Source organism: Ranitomeya imitator, chromosome 2 (genome assembly GCF_032444005.1).
Source record: "Ranitomeya imitator isolate aRanImi1 chromosome 2, aRanImi1.pri, whole genome shotgun sequence".
NCBI classification, from domain to species: domain Eukaryota; kingdom Metazoa; phylum Chordata; class Amphibia; order Anura; family Dendrobatidae; genus Ranitomeya; species Ranitomeya imitator.
Window position 1 is genome coordinate 247,720,270 of NC_091283.1, and position 22,910 is coordinate 247,743,179.

At 43.1% G+C, this 22,910-nt stretch overlaps 1 protein-coding gene across 3 annotated transcripts in view; it reads right to left on the reverse strand.

Moving 5' to 3' along the window:
• Positions 1 to 2,885: 2,885 nt before the first annotated feature.
• LOC138662900 (oocyte zinc finger protein XlCOF22-like) overlaps positions 2,886 to 22,910 on the reverse strand; it is a 115,964-nt gene continuing 95,939 nt past the window's right edge. For all 3 annotated transcript variants that reach the window (XM_069748898.1, XM_069748896.1, XM_069748897.1), the window contains 2 exons: positions 20,666 to 20,756; positions 2,886 to 5,500 (listed from right to left, as the gene is read on the reverse strand). In XM_069748898.1, coding sequence (XP_069604999.1) covers positions 4,080 to 5,500; positions 20,666 to 20,756 — 1,512 coding nt within the window. In that variant the 3' untranslated portion in view covers positions 2,886 to 4,079. The remainder of the gene's footprint in view (positions 5,501 to 20,665; positions 20,757 to 22,910) is intronic.

Below are 22,910 nucleotides of genomic sequence, written 5' to 3' on the forward strand. Positions count from 1 at the left end.
GCGTGCCCTAAAAACTCATTTGTTCAGACTGGCCTACCGCCTCAATGCATTAACCTAACGATCCCTGTGTGGCCTATTTAAAAAAAAAAAAAAAAAAAAAAAAATTCCTCGCACTATGTTCTCTTTCACTTTATGCAGTTAATAGCCCTCTATGTCTGTACTGCTACATACTTAGGCAGTTAACTGGTTCATGCAGCTTTACATGAACACCCGAGCCTTACACTATGGCCGGTCCGAATAACTATAGCAATTGTTACCATCCACCTCTTGTGTCTCCCCTTTTCCTCATAGTTTGTAAGCTTGCGAGCAGGGCCCTCACTCCTCTTGGTATCTGTTTTGAACTGTATTTCTGTTATGCTGTAATGTCTATTGTATGTACAAGTCCCCTCTATAATTTGTAAAGCGCTGCGGAATATGTTGGCGCTATATAAATAAAAATTATTATTATAAATTATTATAAGAACCATCAGATTTAAGGACACACCACAAAGGATTGTTACTTACAGAATTAGCCATTTGGATGACACCTTGATCTAACAATTCCTGTATTATCTTTGACATAGAATCAATTGATTCTGGAGGCAATTTATACTGACGCTGAGGATCTCGCCCTTCCACATTTACAACAACATCCTTCATTGTAACATAGTAACATAGTAACATAGTTAGTAAGGCCGAAAAAAGACATTTGTCCATCCAGTTCAGCCTATATTCCATTATAATAAATCCCCAGATCTACATCCTTCTACAGAACCTAATAATTGTATGATACAATATTGTTCTGCTCCAGGAAGACATCCAGGCCTCTCTTGAACCCCTCGACTGAGTTCGCCATCACCACCTCCTCAGGCAAGCAATTCCAGATTCTCACTGCCCTAACAGTAAAGAATCCTCTTCTATGTTGGTGGAAAAGCCTTCTCTCCTCCAGACGCAAAGAATGCCCCCTTGTGCCCGTCACCTTCCTTGGTATAAACAGATCCTCAGCGAGATATTTGTATTGTCCCCTTATATACTTATACATGGTTATTAGATCGCCCCTCAGTCGTCTTTTTTCTAGACTAAATAATCCTAATTTCGCTAATCTATCTGGGTATTGTAGTTCTCCCATCCCCTTTATTAATTTTGTTGCCCTCCTTTGTACTCTCTCTAGTTCCATTATATCCTTCCTGAGCACCGCTGCCCAAAACTGGACACAGTACTCCATGTGCGGTCTAACTAGGGATTTGTACAGAGGCAGTATAATGCTCTCATTGTAACAACCTCATTCCTGAACTTAGCTCAAAGAGAAGGAAAAAGCTGTACAATTTCTGTCAATACCTCATCACCACCAGTTTCAGGCCACAAATGATCTGTTAACACAACATCATTTAAGCAAATACTTCCAACATTTCTATAATCACTAGGATCAATGACTTCACGTTTACAACCATTAGAATCTTTCCAGATAACTTGATTTCCTAGATCGACTACCCATCCGAAATGTATGCATAAAATCTGTGCCAAGTATATTTTCAGAATCACGACAAAACCAAATGTCAATTCCTGTTTTGATAGGTGTTTCCAACGTCACATTGGTAACTAAGGTTGTTTTAGTTCCACCTTTTCCACTAAAAGCAACAATTGTACAAACTGGTGAATCTGGTTGTAGCTTAAAATCAAGATTTGTAACACTTAATTGGGCTCCTGTATCAATAAGAAATACAACATTCTGTCCTGCTAGATTTACCTTGACAAATGGTCTTCCACAGTCATCCAATGTAACTCGAGTCACAAATTCCAGTGGATGGGGTGTAGGAATTGTCTGCGATTGTCAGAAAGATGGAGGAGATGGGAGAAGACCAATGTCCTTTTTAAAAGCACTTGGAATGCTGTCCCTGGACTCAGTTTCCTTCATTGATATCGCTCTGATCTGTCTGTTTAATGGTGCATACAGTGACTAAGTTTGTCTGTTGTCAGTGTGAGTGAGTGCAGAAGAATATAATGGAGGTGCGAAAGGTTTCGTGGATGATTTTGGCACGAGTCCATTGAGAAATTCTAAATATTTTTCTATCTACTGGCTAACACAGTACCAAGATATATATCTTTCCCGCATTATAAAAGGCATCCATCTTGTCATTGTAGTTTGGAATGTCTGTTACAATTTTCATTAACTGATCGTGTATTTTCAATTTGTGCTGCTCTGTCATGTAATTTCTTCTATTGTAGTTCATCTGCCTGTAAATCTTCTATTGAATCACCTTGTGTGTCAATATGACCAATCTCTTGTGTGATAGTACATGCTTCATGTGTTTGTGTTTCAGTTTTCTGAAAGACTAAATAATTGTACACTCGGACCATGTACATGACATTTTGAAGCTTTCTCTGTAACTTTTTTTTACTGAAAAACCTCTGATCAATCTTAAGATTCTCTGATTCACATTGGCTATAAAAACTAGACCATAATTGTGAATCTGTATGGCTATGAACAAACTTAAACTCTATATTACTTTTCTTAGAATAATCATGAATGAAATCAATTTTCTCACCTGTGGAATATCTTTTCCTCTCCTGGATTGATCCAACCATCAATGGATGGTCCTCTGTGTCTTTACTGAAATCCTCAGACCTCTGTCATGGGACACATCCAGCTCTTTATGGTTGGAGACACGAATCCTCACTGTCTGTAGGCTCTGTCTGATCCTTGTGACGTGAAATAGCATAATTTTTGTGCCTTGAACAACAGGTGTTTAGCAGAGCTCTCCACCTCCGTGTGCAAGGGAAAGGATTTCACAAAAATAGCAAAAAATCAGTTTTGGCAGGGCTCACCAAAATGTTAGAGAAAATAACAGTTTCTTACTTTCTTTAAGTAAGAGCACAGTGAAGATAGAAAGGAAAGCAATATTGAATTGTGTGGGTAAAACAATTCTTGTTTAATGTTCATTCAAAAAGTGATGACAAAAATGAAGAAAAGTAAGTTCATAGCACGTAGTAAGTATTAGATTATAGAAGAGAAAACAAGCATTCATTGGTTCTTACATATGGTTTTGAAGTATGATGTGGTCTGGGTTGGAGATTCTTAAAGTATGAGAGATCTGTCTGAACAGGAGTTAGTGCATGAAGAAAAGCCGCAGAGACACCATCACGTGTTTCTCAACGCAAGCAATAAATAGCCAGGTCTTTCACCGAGAAGGAACAACCACGGGAAGGGCAGCATCCAAAAAGGAAAACCACCTATGCCAAAACATGGTATCTATCCACAGACAGCTGTTTCGGGGTATTTGCCCATCATCAGTGTGGAGTAGGAAACTGGCTATTAGGAGCAGTGCCTAGTAAAAGGAACAGGAGTTAGGTCAGCTTATATACTATTTTGACCCATAGAATTACATTGGATCTATTTTTCCTGTCTCATAACCACATATGGTGATCTGCTGCTATGTTCATAGCCTCTCCATATTAGAAGAATACTAGAAACTTGCGGAATATGAATATCAGTTTTTTGTACATTAGCTCATTTTGAAATGCTTAAGCATATAGCCTGTGACCTTTAAGAACCATTTATTATCTCCAAATAGCCACAGTTCTGACAAAAGCCCTATAGTTCTGACAAACAGAGAACAGATGTAGCGGCCACAATCCTCAGAATAACTCAGTCCCTCACTATCCAGAGTATCTATTTGCTAGTTAGAACCTGCATATGTTAAGTAAACTATATTTTTTAATTATTATTGAAATACTAATATTTTACAGTGGCTTACCCTCTTTCTGGAGTGTGTCAATGACTGCCTTTTAGACATCTGTCCAGTCAGCAGTCTTCCTCATGATTGTGGAGCCTACTGAAACAGACCAAGGGACCTTTTTAAAATGTTTAGGAAGCCATTCCAGGTGTTTTTATTCTAATTTACTGACATAATGACTTTTGGGTTTTCATTGGCTGTAGGATCTTGTCATCAACAGAAATAAACACTTGAGATATATAACTCTGTAATGACTCTATATAATATAATAGTTTCACTTTTTGCATTTAAGAACTGGAATAAATTAACTTTTTGATAATATTCTAACTTACTGAGAAGCACATGTATGTGACTATGTAAACACAATTAAGAACATAAAAAAAGCTTCTCCCCTGTGTGAATTCTTTGGTGGCTAGAAAGAGATGGTTTCTTCACAAAACATTTTCCACAATATGAACATGAAAATGGCTTCACCCCTGTGTGTGTTCTTTGGTGGGTAACAAGATGCATTTTCTGGCTAAAACATTTCACACATTCTGAACAGGAAAAAGGCTTCTCCCCTGTGTGAGTTTTCTGGTGGCTATCAAGATTCGTCTTCCTGTTAAAACATTTCCCACATTCTGAACATGAAAAAGGCTTCTCCCCTGTGTGGGTTTTCTGGTGGCTAACAAGACTCGATTTGTGGTTAAAACATTTCCCACATTCTGAGCAGTAAAAAGGCCTCTCCCCTGTGTGGATTTTCTGGTGGCTAGCAAGATTTGCCTTGTTGTTAAAACATTTCCCACATTCTGAACATGAAAAAGGCTTCTCCCCTGTGTGGGTTTTCTGGTGGCTAACAAGATTTGATTTGTGGTTAAAACATTTCCCACATTCTGAGCAGGAAAAAGGCTTCTCCCCTGTGTGGGTTTTCTGGTGGGTAACAAGATTTGCTTTGTGGTTAAAACATTTCCCACATTCTGAACAGGAAAAAGGCTTCTCCCCTGTGTGAGATCTATGATGTCTGATAAGAACATTTTTATCTGTAAAACATTTCCCACATTCTGAACAAGAAAAAGGCTTCTCTCCTGTGTGGGTTTTCTGGTGGCTAACAAGATGCGCTTTCTGGTTAAAACATTTCCCACATTCTGAGCAGGAAAAAGGCTTCTCTCCTGTGTGGGTTTTCTGGTGGCTAACAAGATGTGCTTTCCTGTTAAAACATTTCCCACATTCTGAACAGGAAAAAGGTTTCTCCCCTGTGTGAGACATATGATGTCTGATAAGAACATTTTTATCTGTAAAACATTTCCCACATTCTGAACAAGAAAAAGGCTTCTCTCCTGTGTGAGTTCTTTGGTGGGTAACAAGCTGCGCTTTCCGAATAAAACATTTTCCACATTCTGAACATGAAAATGGCTTCTTCTCTGTGTGAATTCTCTGGTGACTGACAAAATCTGATTTCTGGTTAAAAGAAATTTTATTGTCTGCTTTGTGAAGGTTTTGTTGTTTGAGGAAGAACTTTTCTAGGGGAAAACTATTTCCATATTCTGAAAATGAAAATGTCTTCATTGCTTTAGGAGCAGTTTGTTTTTTAATGCTTATTTTGTGACTTTGATTTTCTTTAGTAGTCGGTAATGAATCAGAAGACAGGATCTGTTCCTCAGGATCAGATGACGGATCTTTGCTGTGAAGGGATGATGGTATATTTGGAGTAATGGCATTCACTTCAATTGTATGCTGTGGGATCTCAAGATTATATGATTTAAACATTGAAGATGTCAGCTGTCCTGCTGATCTCCTGGTACGGTCATCTGCCAAGAATAAAACCAATTATTATTATAGAATAAAATATCCTTGATTTCTATATTTTTGACCATTTCTACTAAAAATGGTCTGTAAAAATGGCAAGTTATGCAAAATTATTGAATTATTCACAAAGACAATGACAGTTTACTAGACTGTGCTCAAGCCACATTAAGCATCCATGCTTTTGGCATTACTATAGTGAGAAGAAATCGCTTATTGTATGGCATGTATATCTCCTAGAGCACAATCTGGGCACTATGTGCACTATGTGTTGGGTAATAACTTGGGATATTTGCAATTTTCACTTTCCAACATTCACTGCGCGTGCTAATATCTGGAAACTGTAAGTGGAGTCAAAATAGTCACTATTCCTATAATTTTTTGAGGGTTATAATTTACAAAATGGAGTCATTTTAACCCCTTTATGACCCCAGCTTTTTTGGTTTTGCGTTTTCGTTTTTCGCTCTCCTCCTTCCCAGAGCCATACCTTTTTTATATTTCCGTCAATATGGCCATGTGAGGGCTTATTTTTTTGCAAGACGAGTTGCACTTTTGAACGACATTATTGGTTTTAGCATGTTGTGTACTAGAAAACGGGGAAAAAATTCCAAGTGTTGTGAAATTGCCAAAAAGTGAAATCCAACGCTTGTTTTTTGTTTGACTTTTTTGCTAAGTTCACTAAATGCTAAAACTGACCTGCCATTATGATTTTCCAGGTCAGTACGAGATCATAGACACCAAACATGTCTAGGTTATTTTTTATCTAAGTGGTAAAAAAAATTCCAAACTTTGCTAAAAAAAAATTGCGCACTTTTCCGATACCCGTAGCATCTCCATTTTTCATGATCTAGGGTTGGGTGAAGGCTTATTTTTTGTGTGCTGAGCTGACATTTTTAATGCTACCATTTTGGTGCAGATACATTCTTTTGATCGCCCGTTATTGCATTTTAATGCAATGTCGCGGTGACCAAAAAAATCGTAATTCTGACGTTTCAATTTTTTTTCTCGCTACGCCGTTTAGTGATGAGGTTAATTTTTTTATTGATAGATCGGGCGATTCTGAACGCGGCGATATGAAATATGTGTATATTTGATTTTTTTGTTTTATTTTGAATGGGGCAAAAGGGGGGTGATTTAAAACTTATATATTTTCTTCATATTTTTTAAAACTTTTTTTTACTTTTGCCATGCTTCAATAGCCTCCATGGGAGGCTAGAAGCTAGCATAGCCTGATCGGCTCTGCTACATAGGAGCGATGCTCAGATTGCTCCTTTGTAGTAGATTTACTGCATTGCTATGAGTGCTGACCACAGAGTGGCGCTCACAGCAATCAGGCATCACAAGCCATAGAGGTCTTCAATAGACCTCTGGTTGTCATGCCGACGCATCGCTAACCCGCGATCACGTAACAGGGGTCAGCAATGCACGCATTTTAGACCCGACGGCCGGAAGCGCTAGTTAAATGCTGCTGTCAGCGTTTGACAGTAGCATTTAACTAGTTAATAGTGGCGGGTGGATTGTGAATCCACCCCCAGCTATTGTGAGCACATGTCAGCTGTTTTGAACAGGCTTTGATGTGAGCTCACCGCCGGAGGCCACATCAAAGCGGGGGTTCTGACCTCGGATGTACTATCCCGTCCGAGGTCAGAAAGGGTTAATAGGGATCTCATCTGCTCTGGTTTTCTGCAATTTTGTCATATTAGGAATTCTGCAAATGGTGTGGCCTCTCTCCTCTGGTATCTGCTCCTGCAATGTCTGCTTTCGACACCAGACGCTGCCTTAAGGTACCAAAAGAAGATGAACAGCGCTCCAGCCGGGTGTCGTAGTATCAAAAGAAATCTTTACTGATCCATGTAGAAGCAACGTTTCGACCAGTATCCTGGTCTTTTTCAAGCATGCAACAAGGTACAAAGTGTCGGCTTAAAAGGTGTGGATACCACACAGGGCACCGATCACCAGCCAGCCACTAATTACATACATAAATATAACACATAACATCAATCAGACAACACACAATTCGTTAAAATAGATACACACAATGTCTGCAGCATAGAAAAAAAGAAAATCAAAACAAAAAGCATATAACATATAACATTACTGCAGTGTTTATTTTCCGTCCAGCCAATTAAGTTCCGGCATACTCGTAACCAAGGCTACAAGGTTCCAATGAAATAGTCATTACAGCGATCCTCCTATCCAATCCGGATCCTTTCTGTGAAATTCAACCAGCCTATCCAGCCTCATCATGCTTCCAATAAAGCCCTGAATAACAAATCAGGCAACCGCTTACAACATACATCATGACTGCATCATAATCCTGTGTCATACCCCGGCAAACCACAGGACCGCAGAGAACTCAGAAGCACCCTGATGAGTGTAGCTGCGCGTCATGGCAACAGCCGGCCTACCTCACATGACCGCAGAGTAAGGCCCGCCCCGCTGCGACGCGACCATCCATCCCCCATGCAGAGGAGAAGCCGCGGACGTGCGCAGGCGCGACACCGCCGGAAGCCGCAGCATCACAGAACACGATACAAGCAGGTCCAACGGCACCGCAAATGCCACACCCCCCCGACTCCCCCCACGCAAAGAAGATGCTGACGCGTCACAGCCAGAACGTCCCAGACGCGACGTCACAGAGCCGGCAAGCCAGGTGCCAGTGCGCAAGCGCCCAAAACACCAATGGATCTGCGTAGCCACGGCCACAATGGGTTGCCACGGTAACCTAAAAAACGTAAATGGATTAAATTAACCAAAGGTACTATGGAACTGGAGGAACAACTTAAGTCACAGCTGACAGCACAGGATTGGGGCTCCCTACAGAATAAAATCGAGGTGAATTTGGAGAAGTTCCGAGCAGATATTGAATCCACTAAACGGGTAAAGTGGTTCCGTGACATGGAAGACTACAAGGTGGGCCGGGTCTTCTCATGGCACATGGGACCTAATCATCTCCCCTATAATGGTAGGGGTAAACCCGGGTTGTCAAGGAAGCGCAAGAGGCCACAGGTGAGGAAACATTCGAATTTTGGCTTCACCTCTGCTGAATCTGACTCTACAGAGGATTCCAATATGGAGGGCGCTAGGCGATTGCTTTTTTTAGAGAGAGAAAAAATGGACAAAGCAGATCCAGGAGGAGGGGCCGAAGAGGCGGCCGGAAGCACAGAAAATCAGAGTATGCACAGAGAACAACGACCAACGAGGAAGAACACGATGAAAATGAGGAACACGAAGGACAGTTAATTGACAGTAGGAGCTTGGTGGTAATTTCTTCTGTCACGCTATCTGAAATTGAACTCAAATTATTGTCTAAAGGTCTGTCATTTTGCCCGTCCAGTAACCCTGATTGGTTTTCGTTAGAAGTTGATCTGCATGCCTTTTCTAGGAGGTTAAGACTATCTTCATTTTTTGCTGACAAACGTAATGATATGTCTTCCAGTACGAGTAAACCATCACAGGGTTTTGCCCTGCGGGAGTTGGGGTTATTTACCAAAAGTGATTTCCAGCCACCTAATAGGGATCACTTTGTTGAATCCTACATTGAATTGGTACAGAGAGATATTGACAGATTGAAAAAGACATTCAAACTTCCGGGCAATCATAACATGACACTGGCTGATAAGAAAGTTTTGAGGGCCTTGGCAGACAATACTTCGTTGACCATTAAACAGGCCGACAAGGGCGGGGCGGTTGTCGTTATGGACAGTGTAAAGTATAAAGCAGAGATTTTGCGGCAACTGGGAGACCGGTGTGTCTATGAGAAGCTACCAAGTAATCCTACTAATCGTTTTCAGAAAGAATTACAACTTGTGGTCAGTGACTCCCTAGCCATGGGACTCATTGACCACAAGTTGTCAGAATATTTGATCGTTGATGCACCGGTAATACCGGTAATATATATACTACCGAAAATTCATAAGGACTTGCTAAACCCCCCCGGAAGACCTATTGTGTCGGGGAGGGGCTCTCTATTTAACAAGACAGCAATTTTTTTGGATAAAGTATTGCGTACCTATGCTACATCAGCCAAATCCTATATTCGTGACACAAATGACTTTCTTAATAAGCTTGAAGGCATCACTGTGTCTGATACTACCCTGCTTGCATCGTTCGACGTTGTATCTTTGTACACGTCGATCGAGCATGACAAGGGGCTCGATGCGGTCTCTTGTGCGCTATCGGGCTCTGATGTGGCCAAAGAGAGTGCACGACTTGTCCTCACACTGTTAGAGCTCATCCTCAGGAGGAATTATTTTCTCTTTGGGGATGAGTTCTTTTTACAGTTGAGGGGTACCGCCATGGGGTCCAATGTGGCCCCCACTTATGCCAACATCTATATGGCGGTATTCGAGGACAGGTTTGTGTACTGTTCCAACCTCTGGCGCCACGTCAGAGCCTGGTGGCGTTACATTGATGACATTTTTTTGATTTGGGACGGTAATGTGACAGAGCTTAATGAGTTTTATCAATATCTTAACGGAGTCTACGTGGAGTTACAGTTCACCTTGACATCTTCTACTTCTCAGCTCCAGTTTTTGGATACCCTTGTGTACAAAGGAGGAGACAAATTGAAGACAGACATCTTTGTGAAAGAGACCGATAGAAATGGCCTGTTGCTATTTGATAGCAACCATCCTCGGAGAATGGTTAACTCCCTACCGTGGAGCCAACTCCTGAGGGTGCGGAGGATAGTGTCGGATGACACTGTGGTTGACCGGAGGCTGGATGAGATGTGTCTCAAGTTCTCCAACAGGGGTTATCCTAAGAAGGAGCTATGTAGATTTAGTCATAAGGCTCGTAGTTTATCACGGGAGTCCATTCGTAAATCAGGCTCCTTTAAGCAGCCCGGGGAGCGTATCCCTTTTGTATCTACGTATACTTCAGCTAGTGGTCAAATTGACAGGATTTTGAGAAAACATTGGTTGTGACTACAACGCGGTTTACCATCAATACCAGCGTTTAACAACTATCCAATGATGTCATACAGAAGGGGACGCAATCTGGGTGATACCCTAGTGAGATCGGATATTGGGTCATCTAAGAGCTCCTCAATTCAAAGAACTCTGAGCACACCCAGACTTGGAAATTTTCCATGCCTGGGTTGTGCGAGCTGTAACAATATGCTTTAAGGGGAGTTCTTCTATCACCCTCACACGGGGAAGAAAATTTACCTGTAGGAACGTTACACTTGTTCTTTGAGCTTTGTTGTTTACATGATTACGTGTCCGTGCGGGTTAGTTTATGTGGGGGAGACCACGATGGAGGTGCGGGCACGAATCAGTAAACACAAGAGCACGATACGAACAGGACTTACAGATTTGCCGATCCCCAAACATTTTTTGGATAATAAGCATTCTGTCAACCAATTACGCTTTAGGGTAATAGATAGTGTTCCGGCTCTGAGGAGAGGAGGGGATAGATTATTATTGCTTAGGAAGAAGGAAATGAGATGGATCTACTCATTGGGGACCTTACAACCTGGAGGTCTTAATTTAGATTTTAATTTACAGGTCTGTATCCCTAAATAATTCTTTCTCCCCTTAGTTATGGCATTTTCATCGGTATTTTGTTTTTAAAGTGTCTCTATTTTTTATTTACAATGTTTTTAATCACTCAAAGGATCGAATATACAATGTCTGTTCTTTTCGTCCTCTGTTAGTGTAACTCTAAAGATCTGTATGGCTATTGTGGATGTTTCCATGTACTACACTTGAGCTGCACTATCTATAGATGGTTAATTTAATCCATTTACGTTTTTTAGGTTACCGTGGCAACCCATTGTGGCCGTGGCTACGCAGATCCATTGGTGTTTTGGGCGCTTGCGCACTGGCACCTGGCTTGCCGGCTCTGTGACGTCGCGTCTGGGACGTTCTGGCTGTGACGCGTCAGCGTCTTCTTTGCGTGGGGGAGTCGGGGGTGTGTGGCATTCGCGGTGCCGTTGGACCTGCTTGTATGGTGTTCTGCGATGCTGCGGCTTCCGGCGGTGTCGCGCCTGCGCACGTCCGCGGCTTCTCCTCTGCATGGGGGATGGATGGTCGCGTCGCAGCGGGGCGGGCCTTACTCTGCGGTCATGTGAGGTAGGCCGGCTGTTGCCATGACGCGCAGCTACACTCATCAGGGTGCTTCTGAGTTCTCTGCGGTCCTGTGGTTTGCCGGGGTATGACGCAGTATTATGATGCAGTCATGATGTATGTTGTAAGCGGTTGCCTGATTTGTTATTTATGGCTTTATTGGAAGCATGATGAGGCTGGATAGGCTGGTTGAATTTTGGCGCCGATCACAGAAAGGATCCGGATTGGATAGGAGGATCGCTGTAATGACTATTTCATTGGAACCTTGTAGCCTTGGTTACGAGTATGCCGGAACCTAATTGGCTGGACGGAAAATAAACACTGCAGTAATGTTATATGCTTTTTGTTTTGATTTTCTTTTTTTCTATGCTGCAGACATTGTGTGTATCTATTTTAACGAATTGTGTGTTGTCTGATTGATGTTATGTGTTATATTTATGTATGTAATTAGTGGCTGGCTGGTGATTGGTGCCCTGTGTGGTATCCACACCATTTAAGCCGACACTTTGTACCTTGTTGCATGCTTGAAAAAGACCAGGATACTGGTCGAAACGTTGCTTCTACATGGATCAGTAAAGATTTCTTTTGATACTACGACACCCGGCTGGAACGCTGTTCATCTTCTTTTGGACTATTTGATATATCCAGGTTGGTTCCCTGGACAAGGAACGAGCGCCCTTTTGTGTGAGTGCTGTCAGCCCTACCTTTTCTCTACTACGCTGCCTTAAGGTACCTTCACACTCAGCAACTTTACAACGAGAATGACAATGATCCGTGACGTTGCAGCGTCCTGGATAGCGATCTCGTTGTGTTTGACACGTACCAGCGATCAGGATCCTGCTGTGATATCGCTGGTCGGAGCAGAAAGGCCAGAACTTTATTTGGTCGTCAGATCGGCATGTATCGTCGTGTTTGACAGCAAAAGCAACGATGCCTACAATGATTTACATGGAGCTAACGACCTGTTACGACCTGTGAGAATGATAAGTGAGTAACCTTTACGTCACTGGATCGCTCCTGCATCGTTCTGGAGCTGCTGTGTTTGACATTTCTACAGCGACCTAAACAGCGACGCTCCAGCGATCTGCTCGTTGTCTATATCGCTGCAGAGTCGCTGAGTGTGACGGTACCTTTACTCATTATGAAGGCAATGCTGGTAACAGAGGTGGTGTTTGAAACAGAAACTCTTGGCGGTGCAGGCTCTGTACACCCACTAAGATTAGGGTGCCTGGCATCTGTAGTACCATCCAGTCTGGCAGTATGGGTGTGTGTGCTGTCAGCTGCAGTAATCTGCTCCCTGTTTTAGCCATTTGGAAAGCACCAAACATTTTTTAATCAGATAAATTTGTATTAACGATAACAAGATTTACAACAGATCACATGTTCATACTCATTTTATGTTTTACAGTAAATTAACCCCCCATAGAGGCCATATCAGGAGCAAACAATAATTTGTCTGCAGTTGACAATATCAAACAGAGTTCCAGTTTGCCATAAGTTGTACTCTATAATACAATATACTGGTATAACATTAATCCTATCCAACCACGGCTGCCATCATTTATGGAAGAAATCTAGCTCATCCCTCCTGGTGTAAATACTTTTCTCAAGCTCAGTTATGTGGTTCGTTTGAGCAATGAATTCACGTCTCGACGGAGGCTCCTCTCTAATCCAATATTTTGCAATCAGTTTCCTTGCAATAAACAATCTTGCAGTTACAATTTTAGTTATATTGTCAGTTAATATTTATCCTAATATACATATCAACGGATCCCTAGGGATAACGTACCCATACACCACTCCAATGCAGTTCAACACTACAGTCCAATAGGAGGACAATCTGGGACAATGGCAAAGCATATGCCATGCCATACCATACCATGACATACAAAGCCATCCACAACCTGTCTCCTCCATACATCTGTGACCTTGTCTCCCGGTACTTTCCTGCATGCAACCTCCGATCCTCACAAGATCTCCGTCTCTATTCCCCTCTTATCTCCTCTTCCCACAATCGCATACAAGATTTCTCTCGCGCATCACCCTCTAATCTGGAACTCTCTACCCCAACATATCAGACTCTCACCTACCAGCGAAACCTTCAAAAAGAGCCTGAAGACCTACCTCTTCCGACAAGCCTACAACCTGCAGAAAACCACCGATTGACCAAATCGCTGCATGACCAGCTATATCCTCGCCTACGGTATCCTCACCCATCCCTTGTAGATTGTGAGCCTTCGCGGGCAGGGTCCTCTCTCCTCCTGTACCAGTTATGACTTGTATTGTTTAAGATTATTGAACATGTTTTTATTATGTAAACCCCTCCTTACATGTAAAGCGCCATGAAATAAATGGCGCTATAACAATAATAATAATAATAATATGCAATATGTCCGCCTGAGATTGCAAACTCCTTGGGCAATCAGAGTTGGACTTCGAAAGCACCACACCTTACTAAAGCTTGAAGCACATTGCCAGAAGCTGCCAGATACAGCCTTGCTCTCTAGTTCAGTCCTCTATGCTCAGCTCCCGGCTTGTGTATTTGTTTCCTGTTGTGACCCCAGCCTGTTTACTGACTACTTTTATGTCTCCTGAGTTAGTATTTTCTCTGGCCTCTTGGTTCTGACACGGCTATCTGTCTAGTCTTCCTCCCATCTTACTCCACAGAACAGTAGGTAACGCTGTGCTTCAAGCCTAGCGGTCTCTGTGTAAGACCAAATCCACGTAGAGGGGTTAAAGAAGTTAAAGGGTAATGGGCAAAACTGTGAATATAGACAATAACACATCTACTGAAATGATCGTATGGACCAATATTTTCTGTCAGATAAAAGTCAAGAAGAAATATTAGAAATTTAAATAGAACTTTCTTTTAATAGTGCAGAGCTGAGGGATCTTAATTTTAGATCTCGTGCATTTGGTAATTGAAACCTTTTTTTAAACACTACAAGGGAGTTAGACTCAGATAAGTGAGGCAGGCCGATCCCACCACAATCACACTATCATACAGAATGAACATGTAACAAAATTTTTAAAAAAAGTTACATCCTCAACAACAACATATGTATGAGGGGAGAACTCCAACACTAAACCGGTGTTGCACTCATTTATGGTGGACCATTGGAGCTACTATGAATCCTGACCAGAAGATTACAGAAAATAATATTGCTCCCCATTTCAGGAGAGATTGTGCAGTAATCTGAATTTCTTAGGATCAAAAACTATGGAATTTATGATGTGGAGTGAATCCATGAAACCAGGGCTGGAGCCAACACATCTCCTGCAGGCGGGAATAAATGTACGGTGGGTACAGAAAGTACTCAGACCCCTTTACATTTTTCACTCTTTGTTTCATTGCAGCCATTTGGTAAATTTAAAAAAGTTCATTTTTCTCTCATTAAATGTACACGCTGCACCCCATCTTGACTGAAAAAAATCTGAAACGTAGAAATTTTTGAAAATTTAATAAAAAAAGAAAAACTGAAATATCACATGGTCATAAGTCTTCAGAGCCTTTGCTCATACACTCATATATCAGTCACACGCTGTGCATTTCCTCGTGATCCTCCTTGAGATGGTTCTACTCCATCATTGGAGGCCAGCTGTGTTTAATTAACCCCCGGAGCCTTTTTCAGTTTAGCGTTTTCATTTTTAACTCCCCTTCTCCTCAGAGCCATAACTTTTTTATTTTTCCATCAATATGGCCATGTGAGGACTTGTTTTTGTGGGACGAGTTGTACTTTTGAAAGACACCATTGATTTTACCATGTCGTGTACTAAAAAATGGGGAAAAATTCCAAGTGTGGTGAAATTTAAAAAAAAAAAATGCAATCCCACACTTGTTTTTTGATTCTCCGGGTCATTATGAGTTCATAGACACCAAACATGTCTTTTTCATCTATGTGGTGAAAAAAAAAGCAAACAGAAACAAACTTTCTTAAAAAATAAAAGAAGAAAATTTGAGCCATTTTCCGATACCCGTAGCGTCTCATTTTTCGCGATATCGGGTCGGGTGAGGGCTTATTTTTTGTGTGCCGAGCTGTCGTTTTTTAATAACATCATGTTGGTGCAGATATGATCTTTGGATCACCCATTATTGCATTTTAATGCAATATCGTGGGGAACAAAACAAGTAATTCTGGCAATTTTACTTTTTTCTCGCTATTCCGTTTAGCAATCGGGTTAATCTTTTCTTTATTGATAGATCGGGCGATTCTGAATGCGACGATATCAAATATGTGTATGTTTGATTTTATTTGTATTGTTTTATTTTGAATGGGGCGAAAGGGGGGGGATTTGAATTTTTATATTTTTTATTTTTATATACAGTATTTAAAAACATTTTTGTTTTACTTTTGGCATGCATCAATAGTCTTCATAAGAGACTAGAAGCTGCCACAACCCGATCGGCTCTGCTACATAGAGGCGATGTTCAGATGGCCTGTATATAGCAGATTTACTCACTTGCTATGAGCGCCGACCACTGGGTTGCGCTCACAGGAAGCCAGCACTAACAACCATAGAGGTCTCCAGGATACCTCAGGTTGTCATGCCAACACATCGGTGACCCACGATCACGTGACGTTTGCGTATTTCCTTTGTGATTGCCATAAGTGAAATTTAAATGCCACTTCAGAGTTTGACAGCGGCATTTAACTGGTTAATAGCCGTGGGTGGATCTCTATTTCACCCGTGGCTATTGCGGGCACATGTCAGCTGTTCAAAACAGCTGACGTGTCCCCGGAAAGATGTGGGCTCACCGCTGGAGCCCACATCAAAGGGAGGGAGTCCGACTCCAGCGCACTATTACTCCCGATGTTGTTAAGGGGTTAAACTGATAGGACTTGATTTGGAAAGGCACACACCTGTCTATATAAGACCTCACAGCTCACAGTCCAAGTCAGACCAAATGAGAATTATGAGGTCAAAGGAACTGGCCAAGGAGCTCAGAGTCAGAATTATGGCAAGGCACAGATCTGGCCAAGGTTTCAACAGGATTTCTGCAGTACTCAAGATTCCTAAGAGCACAGTGGCCTCCATAATCCTTAAATGGAAGAGGTTTGGGACCAACAGAAGTCTTCCTAGACCTAGCCATCCAGCCAAACTGAGCAATTGGTGAAAGAGGTAAAGAAGAACCCCAAGATCACTGTGGCCGAGCTCCAGAGATGCAGTAGGGAGATGGGAGAAAGTTCCACAAAGTCAACTATCACTGCAGCCCTCCACCAGTCGGGCCTTTATGGCAGTGTAGCCTGACAAAAGCCTCTCCTCAGTGCAAGACATATGAAAGCCGCATAGAGTTTGCTAAAAACACATGAAGGACTCCCAGACTATGAGAAATAAGATTCTCTGCTCTGATGAGATGAAGATAGACCTTTTTGGTGATAATTCTCAGCGGTATCACTGCTCATCACCTGCCCAATACAATCCCAACATTTATACATGGTGGTAGCAGCATCATGCTATGGGGGTGATTTTCAGCTGCAGGGACAGGACGACTGGTTGTCATTGAAGGAAACATGAATGCGGCCAAGTACAGAGATATCCTGGATGAAAACCTCTTCCAGAGTGCTCTGGACCTCATACTTGGCCAAAGGTTCACCTTCCAACAAGACAATGACCCTAAGCACACAGCTAAAATAACAAAGGAGCGGCTTCAGAACAACTCTGTGACCATTCTTGACTGGCCCAGCCAGAGCCCTGACATAAACCCAATTGAGCATCTATGGAGAGACCTGAAAATGGCCGTTCATCAACGTTCTCCATCCAACCTGATAGAACTGGAGAGGATCTGCAAGGAAGAATGGCCAAGGATCCCCAAATCCAGGGGTGGAAAACTTGTTGCATCATTCCCAAAAAGTCTCAAGGCTGTACTATCTCAAAAGGGTTAATATTGAGCAAAGGGTCTGAATAATTATGACCATGTGATATTTCAGTTTTTCTTTTTTAATAAATTTGCAAAAATTACTACATTTTTGTTTGTTTTTTTCAGTGAAGATGGGGTGCAGAGTGTACATTAATGAGAAAAAATGAACTTTTTTGAATTTCCAAATGGCTGCAATGAAACAATGAAAAATTTAAAGTCTTCTTCTGAATACTTTCCGCACCCGCTGTATATTACAGCCATCAGCCACGCACAACTCAGAGATACATCATGGCACCGGTGTACTGTTTATTATGTGTATCACAATCTTGTATGAAGTTAGTTGGTTTAATAAGAAATTGAAAAGTCGGGATAAAGGGAAACTCTGTTATTGTCCAGAAATTCACACTTGGCCTCACTGCACATTTAATGTTGTCAATCATAAAAGTGAAGTTTGGCCAGAAAGACTGGACCTGGTCTTGTAGGGACCATATGATCACATTCAGCAGCACAGAAGGGAGAGAAGCGAGATTCATCCGATATCACTGCAACTGAAACAATGTGGAAGGAAAAAATGACGGCTGGCGTCAGTGTCAGTTGCCGGGGCAAGTTCACGCTTCAGCTGAGTGGAGGGAGCTTCGCTTTCGCCGCAGGAGCGCGGTCAGGTAAGAACTTCATTTTTTTTTTAATATTGAGAGCAGCGATTCAGGGGGCCCGGGGCTGAATTCTAGACACACTAGGGGCTGAATGATGGACACAATGGGGGCAGAATGCTGGACACACTGGGGCAGAATGCTGGTGGACACACTGGGGCAGAATGCTGGTGGACACACTGGGGCAGAATGCTGGTGGACACACTGGGGCAGAATGCTGGTGGACACACTGGGGCAGAATGCTGGTGGACACACTGGGGCAGAATGCTGGTGGACACACTGGGGGCAGACTGCTGTACACACTGGGGCAGAATGCTGGACACACTGGGGCAGAATGCTGGACACACTGGGGGCAGAATGCTGGACACACTAGGGGCAGAATGCTGGACACACTGGGGTAGAATGCTGGACACACTAGGGCAGAATGCTGGTGGACACACTGGGGGCGGGATGCTGGACACACTGGGGCGGAATGCTGGACACATTGGGGGCAGAATGCTGGACACACTGGGGGCAGAATGCTGGACACACTGGGGGCAGAATGCTGGACACACTGGGGGCAGAATGCTGGACACACTGGGGCCGAATGCTGGACACACTGGGGGCCGAATGCTGGACACACTGGGGTGGAATGCTGGACACACTGGGGGCCGAATGCTGGACACACTGGGGGCAGAATGCTGGTGGACACACTTGGGCAGAATGCTGGTGGACACACTGGGGGCAGAATGCTGGTGGACACACTGGGGGCAGAATGCTGGACACACTGGGGGCAGAATGCTGGACACACTGGGGGCAAAATGCTGGACACACTGGGGGCAGAAAGCTGGACACACTGGGGCCGAATGCTGGACACACTGGGGGCCGAATGCTGGACACACTGGGGCAGAATGCTGGACACACTGGGGCAGAATGCTGGACACACTGGGGGCAGGACTGGAGACAGGTGGGGCAAGAATGGAGATACGGGGCATGATTGGAGACACGGGGCAGAATGAAAGACATGGGGGCAGGATTGGATCATGGGGCAGGATGAATATGATGGAGACAGATGGGGCAGGATGGGGAGATCATATGGGGCAGAATGGATACTCATGAGGGCAGGATGGGAGAACATATGGCTGAAGCCAGGAATGAGACACACAGGACCCAGGATGGGGGATATTATTACCATAGGGGCGAATTACAGGATATTATTACTGCAGTGATGTATTTATTTTATTTTTTGAGGATACTGTTTTAAATGGGGGGGTGGTCCTTTTACTGTGTAGAGTGATACTATGTCCCCTTTGATGGAATGGTCTGCGGGTGTCATGTTGCATTTTCAGAGCCCCTGATGTACCTAAACAGTAGAATCCCCCCCACAAGTGAACCCATTTTGGAAACTAGACCCCCAAAGGAACTTATCTAGATATGTAGTGATCATTTTGAATGCCCAAGTGCTTCACAGAAGTTTGACGCAGAGCCATGAAAATAAAAAATCTTTTTTGTCCCACAAAAATGATTTTTTAGCCCCCAATTTTTTTCCGCAAGGGTAACAGGAGAAACTGGACCCCAAAAGTTGTTGTCTAATCATTCCAGAGTACGCTGATACCCCATATGGGGGGTAAACTACTGTTTGGGCGCATGGCAGAGCTCAGAAGGGAGGGAGCACCAATTAACTTTTTGAACGCAAAATTGACTGTCGCGTTTGGAGACCCCCTGATGTACCTAAACAGTGGAAACCCCCCAATTCTAACTCCAACCATAACCCCAACACACCCCTAACGCTAATCCCAACCCAATCCAAAACCCTAATCAAAAGCCTAACCCCAAAACACCCCTAACCCTATGGCATAACCCTAATCACAACCCTAATGCCAAAACACCCCTAACCCTAATCCCAACCCTAACCCTAATCAAATCCCTAAGCCCAACACACCCCTAATCATAATCTCAACCCTAACCTCAAACCTAACCCTAATCCCAAACGTAACCCTAATGCCAACCTTATCCCTAATACAACCCTAACCCTAATCCAAACCCTAATCCCAACTCTAACCCTAACTTTAACCCTAACCCTAACTTTAGCCCCAACCCTAACCCTAAGTTTAGCCCCAATCTTAACTTTTGCCCCAACCCTAGCCCTAACCCTAACTTTAGCACTTTTTTTTACGTTCATTTGTTTTGAAGTGCTCAGCACTTGGCAGCTCTCTTCAAAGCCCTGATTTTTTCCTTCTTCCCATATCAGAGATTTTGGAAGCCAACAGCATCATTACCCTCCGTTTTCTCATCATAATATATTTCTATCTTGTCAGCACATTCTACCCCTACGCTGTCATTTGGCTTTGTAGTTTACAGATCTGGGCAGGTAATGGTCAGAGTCTTCTAATCTCAGGGGGTAGGTGGATCTTCCAGGGTGAAAGTTCTATAGAAAAGGGCTTTTAATGGCCAAAGTCATTAGAACAGTTTTGGGTGGAGGAGAATGTTGTGGTCCAGAGGCAAAATGGTGATCATGGTAATACGGCCGGACTACACCACCGATAAAGCAGCCACAGCCGGTGATGAGTAGAATCTGTGACTTCTCTGCATTTAGTGGTCACTACTCACCTGGGTAGCCATATGTGGGAATCTCCTCTTTACACCGCTCATCACCCCTCACATATGTCTCTGTAGTATTAATATGGGTCAGATCTTCACCCTGAAACAAATATTGTAAAAGTCACCGACAGATGGAGAAGTCCCATCTATGATCAGCTCTAATCCTGCCAGCTCCACCGTTCTCATTACACAAGTATAAAACATATAATACTGGTGGATAAAACAAAACTGAGCCCAAGACCTTCACCGGTGTCTACACAATGTGACACAGTCACTGGTAAGGTGATAGAGGGGAGATACGTGTCACTGCGCTTAACGGCGTCAGTGGTGTGAAACCAGAGCATTTTTCTCCAGCACACTACGTGTTGTGAGGGTTAAGTTGCATAAACAGGGTTGGTTTTATGTGGACCTTCACAGAGCGGGTGGGAGAAGGTCCATTTTATCTCCCCTAATAGACCCTCCAGGACTTGCATGAGAACATGGTCATGTGATCAATCACATGATGTGGAAGTTACAGGCTTGGGTTGAAATAACAGAGCTCTACAGACAGTCTGGGTTCAGCTAGCCTGGAGAGAGGACTCCAGAGGCTTTGTGGCTCGTCAAGCACAGACTGAACCTGTCCTGCTCCAGAGCGGGGTGCCACCCGCAACATACGGACTGTGCTGCTCCAGAGCGGGGTGCCACCCGCAACATACGGACTGTGCTGCAACATTTTGTTTTCTTTTGTTATTTTGCTCCAGTTTTAACTGAAAATTCTACATTTGTTTTCCCCACAAGTTGGTTTATGCTGCCTTACAATAAACCAACGAGGATTTAAAGAGACAAAGTTCCCATTTTTCCTACCTCTGTGTGCCGCCACGTGAGTGTGGGACACCCGCCAGGGCCGTGGGGTACTCGGTACTGGGTCTGGTACTTAAGGGGGATGCCACAATGGCAGCAATCCGGTCCATGGTCCTGGGCGCCCAAGTAAAAGGGAATGTCCTTAAAGGGTCATTAAATAAAGTTTGTGCTCGTGATGCCACCTGTGGTATTCGGTCAGGGTGACCGATGCTGCTTAAAGGGGTCCTCTGTGGAGATCTTGTGGATGTAGTGAGGGTATGGCTTCCCACAGATGAAGCTGGGTCCCCAGGGCTTCCGGTGTATAGATAAAGATCGTGGGTGGTGTAGCAAGGAAACGGAGGACACAAGTTTGCACTCTCTTTACCTGGTTTACTGATGAATTCAAGCAGCCACAGTCCAGGGCACCAAATCACAGGTACAGGTAGGATCTGACTGGCTTGGAAGCGAGTTGGGATTCCCCATTTACCAGGTGGAGTTAGAAGCCTTCCTTCTAGCGTGGTGGTGTAGTCCCTTCCTGCTTTAAGGTTCTCACAAGGTCCTCACGTGATCTCTCTGTCCCCCTTGTATGTAGGACACAAACCCGTATAACTGGTGGCTTGAACCTTTTTCGCAGGCTGGTAAGGGGGCAAGGATATTGCCCCCCAACCTAAGAACAGCAGCCTGCAGCTGCCCAGAAAAGGCACATCTATTAGATGCGCCAATTCTGGCACTTTGCCCGGCTCTTCCCACTTGCCCTGTAGCGGTGGCAAGAGGGGTTAATATTTGTGGGGTTGATTTCATCTTTGTATTGTCATGTGTAGTGTTGAGCGATACCTTCTGATATCGGAAAGTATCGGTATCGGATAGGATCGGCCGATATTCAAAAAATATCGGATATCGCCGATACCGATACCCGATCCCAATGCAAGTCAATGGAACCAAAATATCGGAATTAAAATAAACCCTTTCTTGCCTTGTAGGTTCATTCTACATGAAGGAAAACAACTAAGAATAATGCCGGATGTATTTGGGGAGGTGGCGGAGACATTAAAGTCATAGAGGTTTATCCCAATCAAATAGAATAGCATGTTTTTTGTTTTTTTTTAAGACGTTCGAAGTGACAAAGATATTGACTATGTAATTTTTTTTTTTTTATTTTGTCAGATATTGATGTTTCACTATTCCACGCCCTTCCCCTTCTTTTTTTTCTTTTTTTTTCTTACTTTTCCCACACTTTCATCTTCATCATCATCAGCATCTTTGACATCAACTTCTTCTTCACCTTATTCATCTTCTTCTTCATCCTTTACCTTTTTTTTTTTTTTTTTATTACATTCTTCATATTCATTTTATTCAACTATTATTATTCTTCCTATTCTACATATTCTTTTTATTCCACTGTTATTATTCTTCCTATTCTACTTCTTCATCATAT